This window comes from Pongo abelii, chromosome 23, assembly GCF_028885655.2.
Source record: "Pongo abelii isolate AG06213 chromosome 23, NHGRI_mPonAbe1-v2.0_pri, whole genome shotgun sequence".
In the NCBI taxonomy this organism is placed as follows: domain Eukaryota; kingdom Metazoa; phylum Chordata; class Mammalia; order Primates; family Hominidae; genus Pongo; species Pongo abelii.
The window spans coordinates 25,719,383-25,730,025 of NC_085929.1; the positions used below are offsets into that span (position 1 = coordinate 25,719,383).

Below are 10,643 nucleotides of genomic sequence, written 5' to 3' on the forward strand. Positions count from 1 at the left end.
TCAGATCTCGCTGGGCATGTGGATTTTCACAGTGCTAATTTAGGAATAAACAGGTGCTTTCCAGCATGCAGTGGCCTCCTGAAGTCCCGCATGGCCCATGTTGGGGATGGCTGGTGATCTTAATTGGGTTCCCTGGAAGCAGACTCTGAGATGAGGAATTGCATGCACAGAGGATGTGAAAGGAGGTGAGGGAAGCAACACTGGGCAGGAGACCCTGACCCTCATTGAGGTCTCAAGTCTTTCCTACAGGGAGCTGTGGAGCTGGGAGGATTTTCAGGTCCTCCTATATTGAGGCAGAGGTGAGAACTTGGCCTCAGGCAGTCATGAAACCTAACCTCACTGAGAAAAGGCATAGACCTGGGGGAGTCTGTTTTCTGCGCCGAACAGCACTTTCCAGTGAGGACACAGCTCTGACCTGCCAGAAGCTCCCAGTAGTGCTTAGTGGGTAAGCTCAGAACAGGGGATCTGGGCAGATCCCACAGTGTCTACTCCATTGGTGTTTCTCTAAAGAATGACAGGCTACCACGGGAGCCTGAGCTGGGCAGTTCTGGGGACTGATCTAGGACATTTGGGGCAAGGACTGGCCTGTCACCACCAATGGAAATCCAGAGACAACTGTGGATGTCTACCTCAGTCTGATCTTCCATGCAGGCCCTATTTTCCCAAGTCACAGCTGAGTCACCAAAACACCAGTCCATCCTGATCACATCACCCTAAATGAACTACTATTGCACTTTCTGCAGACCCCGCCTGAAGGACTGGAGGGAGGGACAGGCTGGGGGCAGAGATTAAAGAGAATTTAACCAGATCTGCTTAAGGCTTTGTTCATAGTCCTCCTCGAATTAGAGAAAAAGGGTGACATAGATGGCGAAAGGGTTTGTGTCTCACTTCTTCATCTGCCTGTGTCACTGTGTGCAGTGCTGCTGTCCCGCACCTGACAGTAATAGTCAGCCTCATCCCCAGCCTGGGCTCCGCTGATGGTCAGGGTGGCCGTGTTCCCCAAGTTGGAGCCAGAGAATTGCTCAGGGATCCCTGAGGGCCGGTTGCTATCGCTATAGATGACCAGCAGAGGGGCCTGGCCTGGCTTCTGCTGGTACCACTGCACAGCTTTACTTCCAATGTTGTTTCCCCCACAGGTGATCCTGGCTGTCTGTCCTGGGGCCACTGACACTGAGAGTGGCTGAGTCAGCTCATAGGAGGCCACAGAACCTGCAAGAAAAGGGGAGAGAATAGAATAGACTTGAAACTGAGGGGCTCAACCTAACAATGCCTTCCCACCTGCCTGGCCTGAGTTTCAGGAATAAAAGTGTCCTCAGGGGACCATGAGCACAGAAAAACAGTGGGGGGGATTTCACCTCCAGCAGCCCCTCCCCCTGCAGCAGGATCATGAGCATCCTGCACACCACAGGCAGGGCCCTGCTGAGATCACTGTCAGGCCAAGCTGGACCCAGAGCCTTGGAGCTGGGTAGGTGACTGGGACACTGGGGCAGCACTTGTGCAGTGAGCAAAGAGGCTCAGAGGGAGAGCGGTCCAGGCCATGGCTGAGGCACCCCCGATGCTGCTTCCTGAGGCCCAGACTGGGCAGGTTCCTTCCAGCCCTCTCTTATCCCCTTGCTGAAGAGAGCAGCCTGTGATGCAAATCAGCAGAGTCAAGGGCTGCTACTGGAGGAGCTTTGTGGTTTCCAGAGAAGGGCTTAGCCCCAAGGGATGCAGAGAGGGGGAGGAGTGGCCTTGCACTCCCACCCTCAGCCTACAGGATCTCCTTTACAAACTGGTTCCACAGTCTCTGCAGATATCTCCACACCACGCTGTGCTCAACCCGACTCCTGGGCTCTCTTGGTCATGGCAGAGCTCATAAGTGACTTTGGGTGTTTTTCCTAGGATACATGAAGCCCTTCCTATGGGATTGTCCCTGACTGTTGCAGGAGGTGGCCATAGAGTCACAGTGGTGATGGGGAAATTATCTGGGGTCCCCAGTCCCCTCCTCCATTCCATTCTGGCTCAGGAGGGAGGTGGTGAATTTTGGTCTAGGCCTCTACATGTATCCTGAACATAAATAATTTGTGTCAGAGAGGAGATTTTGGGTGTAGGCCTAAATCCGTTTTTGAAGACACTTTCCAGAACCTAATGCAAGGACCCTCTATCCACACTCTACAGGTGACAGCACGTGCCTTGGATAGGTACAGACCCCACCCCAGGGCACAGCTCCTCAGTGCTAGAGAAGAATAAAATTTCTTGGTTGCCAAGTGCACATGGAGTGTTGGAAGATCCATGGGATGCAGTAAGTTTCTTCGTTGGCTGTGAGCTCCAGGGCAGGTCATAGATGCTGTGCCTCAGTGTCCCCAGGGTGCTGTGAGCACCAAGGACAGATAACGAGGTCAAGAAAATGTTTGCTCCATGAGAGAATGAGAGGGGTCAGCAAACTGCAAGACCCCTGGAAGTGAATGTTTATTATGACTAAGCTGTCTTCAGTTGCTGGGGAAAACAAATCAAGGAATTAAAAACTTAATTAAGGCAACAGAAGGTTAATGAGCAACTATTTTGTGCCTCACAAGGAAATCGAGAGCTGTGATTTGGCAGCTTTCCCAGGAAAGAGATGGGAAAGCCCAGGGACGGTGGAGATGGGGAGCAGCCAGGGAAGGAGAAGCTGCTGTGTCTACAGGACAGGGGCTCCCAGAGCAAAGGGCAGGGAGGGGGACACGTGTCACCTCAGGAAGGACACTGTGCGTGACAGGGACAGCATTTTAGCACAACTGGGTGTGTGAGGAGAGGGTGTGTGGGGAAGTCAATTGCCTGGACCTTTGTCAGGGAAATAGGAGCATCTACAAGAGCTGAAGATAAAATTTGGTGCTAGAATTTTTACATCAGTGTCAAGGACAATACTCTAGAAAAAGAAGGACCTATTTTCCCTCCAGGTGTCAGGTCGTGGTCACTGACCCTCCCTGCGTGTTAGCATCTCCCTGATGCCCAGGTCCACCCCATCCTGAGGTGGCTTTCCCAGGCGACTCTTTGCTGCCCCCGCTGGTGGCTGCTCCATACTGGCTGCTGGAGGCTCATGGGCCTCCTGATTCCAGGCATAGGAACAGAACCTGCTGCTCAGGTCCCTGATGCCTTGATCCGTGGACTGCTGGCCCCCGGAGAGGAATTCCTCTTCCGTGTGTGGCCCCTGCCTGACTCAAGACCAGGTACAAGGGGCTCAGCTTACCCATGAAAATACAAAAAATACAGAAACAGTGAAAGCAAACCCCCATCATATTGGAGAAGAGTAACCTGGAACAGGAGTGTGAGGGGAAGAATCTGCTGTGTGTGGGGATCTGAGAGGATGGTGGCAACCTGAGGGAATCTGGGACCCAGACCAGTCCCTGTCTGATTTGATATCGTCTTGTAAGTGAGGAGCTGGGGGCAGATGTGTGGTGCAGGCAGGTGTGTGGTGCGTCAGGTGTGCGGACGGAAATTTCTTGGTTATGCTCAGCAATCTGGGAGGGGCTGAGCGCACACACTCCCTGTTGGTCTCCAGGATGCAGCTGCTGAGGCTGGAACTGATTAGACACAAGTGGGCTCAGCCCCCTCACTTGTTCCTGCTTACCTGGGGCTGAAGCCACTTAGAGTGGTGGTTAATCGGCCTCCACACTTCTCTCCCGGTGTCCATCATGCAGCCATGGGGAAATTAAGCTTCTGTTACTTCCATTGATCCTGGGTCACCATCAGTGCAGCAGCACAAGCAGGTTGACTGTTTTCTGGAAAGTTCTCTGGCAATTTTCCTTTAGTTTCAGTCGTGCAGAGCTGACTGACGGGGCACCTGCCTTTCAGAGGATACCTGGTTGCCACCGGGCTGTTACTCTAGAGGAAGACAGAGCCCTTGGCATAGCTGGGGTGTCTGCTGTGCCTGTGGGTAGGTAGGTGTTTGTAGAGAACAGGTTTTCTTGAATGTCACCATGCTTCACAGCACCTCCACACCATGGTATCACTGGGTCCTCAGTGATCCTGTGATTCCTCCTGCTCTGGGCAAAACCTTCTGCCACTAATTAACTGGCTTCCTCAGGCTGTTCCCGCAAAGTCACTTTGTGAACCTGAGTTTATTCCTCAGTTTGTTTTGAGAGTTAATAGCTATTAAGTCTCCCTCACCTTCACCTGTGTACTGGCTGATTGGCAGTGAAGGGCTTCCTCTTACAGAGCGCCTGCCGAGTGCTAGTGGCTGGGTGGTGGAGATGTGGCACTGGAAATTCCATCTGCAGAATGAACAGCTCCTTCAAGTTCCAAATCCATCTATAGACATTGGCCGCATACACATCAGAGCATAAGGTCATCATCAGCTGCTATCTTTCCTCCATTGACTCAGTCCCCAAAAGTCATAATGCCCTTCCCTTTGATGGTCAAAACATAAAATGGACTCAACACTGGAACAAGGTTCTACTGCACACAATGAACATGGTCCAACTGTGCACCAGGAACTTGAGTTTTCTTGTGGAACTTCTTGCAAAATGTTTCATAAGCCTCAGCTTCCAAGGAATACTGTTGGATCAGAGACATGGCAACCAAATGTGAGCATGGGAAACTTCAGGGTCCTGAAAGGCAAGGAAATTAAGCAACTATAAGAATCATTCTTGTGCAAGTGGAGAATATGATTATGGTCTGCATAGAAGAGTGCTATTAATATTCTCACTTGTGATAGAGAGAGAGAGAGAGAGAGAGAGAAACAAAAAGACGACTATGGCAGAGTGTCCACAGTTACCCCATCTAGGAAGAGGATGTGTATATATATGCGCTTGTGACAGTAATCTGTTAACTTTGATGTATACACATGATTTCACCAAAAAGCAGTTGTACTCTTAAACAAGGAAACAAAAAGACTAAGAGATTCTAAGCGAGAAAAGAAAGCCCAGTGAACCTGGCCCTAGGGCCTGGGATGAGCGATCCCTCCTGGAAGAGGGTGCCAGCCTCACCTAGCAGGACCTGCCCCCTGTGCCTGCAGACCCGGGATATGGAGCAGAGGGGCAAGTCCTGCACTTGGCACCAAGGAATTCTTAGTGAGCTCCCCAGAAAGCAGCCCAGAGCCCAGAGATAAAATCCAAGCTATCAGGGAGCTGGAGGCACACACAGTCAGGTCAGACAGGTGCTGGGAATTTGGGGACTGGGAAAGGTCAGTGTTCCCTGAAGACAGTCCCCAGGTGGGACCAGAGGTTGGGTCTGCACTTCCTCTGCAGTTTCTGTGAAATGTCAGGACAGGAAGGATCCTGAGGCCCATAGGGGCTGGGTCTCCTGTCCTCATCAGGCCTCAGGTGCTCCATTAGAATGTGGGGTCAGCTCATCTAGGAAACCAGAGGAGACATGGCTTCCACTAAGCTGTTTCTACGCAAGGAAAAGAGGAATTCCAGTAGATTGCACCCTGTGAAACAGCTCTCTCCTTCCCTGTGTGACGTGTGATTACACATGGAGCCATGTGACACTATATGGATTCCTGAAGTTCTCATGTGTTCTACAGACCTGTAAAAGGTCCTTGCAGCTTCGACGAGCTTCCCCCTGTACAGTTTTTATTGAACGCATGTAGGCCCTGAGAGTATGGAAAAGCTGTTACGAATCTCCAGCCCTGCAGGGGCCAGGTTAGGACCAGAGAGGACACCTGACTCTGAGGCCTGACCTACAGCTGCTCAGAGGGCAGGTAAGAATGAGAGGCAGGCCAAGGTGGGACAGTTCTGTTGCAAGTCCCCATCTGTCTGTGTCACTGTGAGTCCCTGCCAGCTGCCCCCACTGTCACAATCTGAGGCACAGTAATAGCTTTATCCCTGGCCTGGGCACTGCTGATGGTCAGGGTGGCCATGTTCGCTAGTTTGTGGCCTAAAAATTAAGCAGAGGTCTCTGAGAGCTGGTTGCTGTTATACTAGAGGACCGACATTGAGGCCTGGCTTGGCTTCTGCTTGTTCCAAAATGCATGTTTATTCCGAGGTTATCTCCAGAGCATATGATCGTGGTCATCTGTCCCAGGGCTACCGACACTGAGGGGAGCTGTCCCTGCATGTAGGAAGCCCAGGGCTGTGCAGACAGGAGGGTAGAGAGGGGTTGATGACAGAGACCCATTCCCAGAAGGTCCCAACACCTAGGCTGTGCCTGGTCTGAACTCAGGGTTTGGGCTGGCCATTTATGGAGCAATTTACTGAGTGGTTTAATGGAAGGTCTTTCACTCTAAGTAAAATGTCTCTTAAAACATTTCCACACTATTGTCTTATAAAATTTCCACAATTGAAATAACTGATGTTTCCTGTTCTCAATATAAAAATAGATTTCTCTTAGTGGTGCTAAAACTGAATTGGATACCAAGATGTGGTTGACAGGATCCCAGGGTAGGCAGGGGCCAAGTAGTGGCATTTTAGTGCCTAAGACACTGTGGCTTGGTTACACGAATGCATAGCTGAGCCAACAAGGAATCGGAATAATCAGACAAGATCATGGATGTGGTCTAGGTGGTCCTAGTGACCCTAGACCTGAGGTAGGCGAGCAACCTCCTCATTGTTATTTTTCTAAATGAGTAGAAAGCTCCATTAGAGAAAGACGGGGGGGGGGGTGCTCCTGGGCCTCAACAGGGGCTCTTTGTGACTGTGTGTGGCCACAGAGCTCACCATGGGACACAAGCTGCCAATGAGCTGGGTGTTATCTGCCCCCCAGTCCAAGGTGGCCATTTACAGTGGCCTCCCCATCACATGGCCGGGCTGTACCTGAGACCTCATGGATCAGGTCACAAGGCACAAATAAGTTGCATGAAGAGGTGGCCAAATAGACACAGGCCAACTCCTGCCCCATGGCCATCCTCTCACCTTACAGCCTGGGCCTCCTGAGGGGCTCCCTGGGACCAGCTTCCTAGGAGGAGGCACTTAGACTGGGGTTACAGAGGTTTCTGCAGGACATGCAGCCGTCCCTGCTGTGGACAGTGCTAGCATCCCACCTGGCCTCTGGGCTTCCCTGAACAGCAGTGGTGGGGGAACACTCTCCTTAAGGCAGAACTTAGAGCAGTGTATCTGGTTCACGTCATCTGCAAAGAGAGATGGGCAGAGGTTCCTGGTTCATGGGCTGTGACTCAGGGACTTGGAAGATGATCAAGGATGTTCAGGGACACAGGAAATACAATCAGAATATTGCTCACAACTATGTCTGAGGGAGAGATGTGTGAGCAAGCAGAAAGCATGAGGATATTTATCTCCTATGGGAATATTTTGTAAAGTCTGACATGAGAAGGAATTGATTTTGCTAAACAGGTTGGTAGGATGGGTGACTCTCTGGACACCTGGCAGTCTGCCCCAACCACTGCCGTCATTGCCCAATTGGCTCAATAACAAATGCCCTATGATTGCAGAAAAGGAGGCTGTCCATGGGCTCATCAAAGTGGACTACCACTCACTAGAGCTGACCTGGCTGTAGCTACTGCTGAGTGACCATCTGCCAACAGTAAAGACCAACAGGAAGGTCCCTATAGGATGCCTGGTTGATATTAATTTCATTAAAGTTGTTCCTTCATGGCAGGGATAGCTCTTTGCTCTTGCCAGAAGACACACTTAGTATAGATAGGGATTTGCTTTCTTTGACTGCAGTGCTTCTGCCAAACCTTTTATCTCTGGATTACAGAATGCTTCACCCACCATGATGGTATTCCACAGGGGGCTTTGACCAAGGAACTCATATCACAGCAAATAAACAGCAACCATGGGCCCATCCTCATGGCATTCAAGTGTCTTACCATCTTCACCAATAATTCTGTGGCATCTGGCTTATATGAATGGCTTAGTGTCTGCTTGAAGACTCAGTTACTGTGGCAGCAGGATGGCAAAAACATGTAGAGTTGGGCAATGTCTTTGATGATGGGGCATACGCTGTACAGCAGTGCCCAATATGCAGTACTATTTCTCCCACAGTCAGGATCCATGAGTCCAGGAATCAAGGAATAAATTGTAGTGGATCCACTCAAAAACATCCTTAGTGATCCATTAGCAAAATTTAATGTCTTCCCCCACAACCTCGGGCTCTGTGAGTCTAGAGTCTTAGTTCTGGAGAAATGCTTCTTCCAAGAGATGAAACAAAGACTGCATTGAACTGAGAGCTGAAAGTTTACCCTGTCGCTCTGGGCTTTTCATGCCTGCATGGACGTCCCACTGTGTCTGTCTTTCCACTCATACTCTCCATTCACAACTCAAACCATGGGCAAGGAAACACAGGACAGTCTGGCCCTGCCAGGCCCAAATCCACTCCTGACTCATTCCTGCAAAGTCTGCCTAGAGGAGTGGAGGGAAAGGCAGCTTAAGGATCTCCTAACCAGGTGAACTCTGCCAGACCTGCTTATGGGTTGGTCCACAGTGGTCCTGGGGCTGGAGGGAGAGGGTAAAACAGATGAAGAAGAGGTTTGTGTCTCACTTCCCCATCTGTCAGTGTCACTGTGCTATGATTACCACTGCTGTCTGTTGAGTAACAGTAGTAGTCAGCTTCATCCTCCACCTGGGCCCCACTGATAGTCAAGGTGGCCATTGTCCCTGAGCTGGAGCCAGAGAATCTCTCAGGGATCCCAGAGGGTCGTTTGCTGTCCTTATAGATGACCAGCACAGGGGCCTGGCCTGACTTCTGCTGGAACCAATAAGCATATTTTTTTGGCAATGCATCTCCAGAGCAGGTGATCCTGGCTGTCTGTCCTGGGGACACTGACACCGAGGGTGGCTGTGTCAGCTCATAGGAGGCCTCAGAGCCTGCAAGGAAAACAGGAGAGGGGGCTTGAAGATCAAGAGCGCATTCCCAGAGGTCCCACCCTGAGGCTGTGTCTGGGCTTTGCACAGGGTTCAGGGCAGGGCCAACTTGGGGTCTATGGGGACTGAGCCTGGGGCAGGGCCTGGGAGAAGCACCTGTGCAGAGAGTGAGGAGGGGGAGCAGGAGAGGGGTCCAGGCCATGGTGAGACACCCAGAGCTCTGCCTCCTGAGCCGACAGCACAGCTGGGCTCCCCAGGCCTCTCTTATTCCTTCCCAGGCCCTATGGGGCAGTAAGTGCTTGGTGTTCATGCAAATTTCTATCCTCTGAGACTCCTCATTGAAAGATGTCACTCAAACTAGCTGTGGGGGCAGCACAGGTGACTGAAGAAGGAGTTGGGTCTTTGGTCAGAAAGTTAGCCTGGACCTCTGAGGCCTGTGATCACAGTCACCTTCCTGGGGACTGGCCATATGACCACTGTCCCAAACCTCTCTGACCTGTGGTCTGTTCTGGGCCAGGCTCAGCAGGGCTGTGGGCCTTCTAGGAAGCTGGCTTGGGGCTGAGTTTGGCCCTGCTGAGAGATCATTGGTGAAACCTGACTCAGCAGCAGGTGGACCAAGGACCCACCATATTCCCCCTCCTTCATCTCCTCTCTGGGTCCCCCAGCATTAGGTCCCCCAGCATTACTTAGTCCCATCCTGGTCATTTCATCTAAATAATGTACTGTGTCGTCAGGATACTTGTTAATTATTTCAGTAGGAGTAGGTGGTTCATTTAAGCAATGACACCCTTGTGGCATCATCTGGTCGTCTGCTCTCATTTCAGCCACAGTGCCGCTCCTTCTAGGCCATCCCCCATCCCCACATAGATCAGCCATTGCCATCCTCAGCTCTTCCATTATTTATTTATTTTTTCCTATGAGTATTTTGTGTAAACTTGTAAAAGGCCCCAGAAAAGCATCGGGGTTCTCAGTCCAGTGTGTTTTTCTGGTGCTTTTTACAAGTTTACATGAAATATTGATGGGAAATTCAACTTTAGGCCCGGTGGTCTCTGCAAATATCCCAGGGACACAGCCTTTGCACAGAATGTGAGCTCTGGATGGTGGGTGGTCCCTGGTCTCTGCAATGCAGCAGACTCTGTCACTGAGCCAAGGACAGCCTCGCGGTCAGAGCTCTGGCCTGAATCAAGTGAGAATTCCCTTCCCTCTGGAGAGCATCTCCTCTAGGAGGCCGGGGATTCCCCACGCAGGAACCGGGGCCCTGAATGTGCCACCTCACCCACCTGAGACTCCCCTGCGCACAAGAGCTGCCCCCTGAGTCAGAGTCAGCCTCGAGCTGGAAGGAGAGGCAGAGGGAGGAGGGGTCAGGAGTCCCTGGAAGTGCCCGGGACAGGGTTCAGCTCCCCAGGACACTGCTGGAGAGGAAGGGGCGAGGCCCTGAGAGTGGCAGGATGCTCAGACGGCCATCCTGGGTGAAGGACTTGAGCCCTGGGAGCCCCATCCTCTCACACTGGGCCCCCTCCTAGAGCACCTCAACCTTGGGGGGGCATCTTCCAGGGAATTCCAGCACTGTGGGAGCTACCCAGGCTGACATCTGGGCCCAGGTGCCTCCAGCTGCATTTCCCAGTTGAGGCTCTCGTTGTGCCCTGGCTCCTGTCAGTGTCCTGGGTGATACCGTTTGAGTCTGACCCTCAGAACATGGTCGCTGTTACCAGAAGCAATAGGATGGACTGTCTTGACTTCCAATCCTAGGACTGAACCTTGGACACCTGTAGACCTCCCAAGGGCTGCCTACCCCTTAGGCTCCACCTGGGCAGCCGCAGCCTCTGGCTGCTCCTGGCTGCAGCTCTGCTGCCCCCTGCTGGTGGACGAGGCTGAGCCTAGGAGAGCTTTTCTCCTCCGGGTGACCCCACAACATCTGTCATC

At 51.8% G+C, this 10,643-nt stretch overlaps 1 gene segment (V, D, J or C); it reads right to left on the reverse strand.

Moving 5' to 3' along the window:
* Positions 1 to 892: 892 nt before the first annotated feature.
* LOC134761228 (immunoglobulin lambda variable 3-9-like) lies at positions 893 to 8,922 on the reverse strand. The segment is given in 2 exon segments: positions 893 to 1,209; positions 8,877 to 8,922. Coding segments are annotated over 2 exon segments (363 nt in total).
* Between the last annotated feature and the right edge of the window lie 1,721 nt (positions 8,923 to 10,643).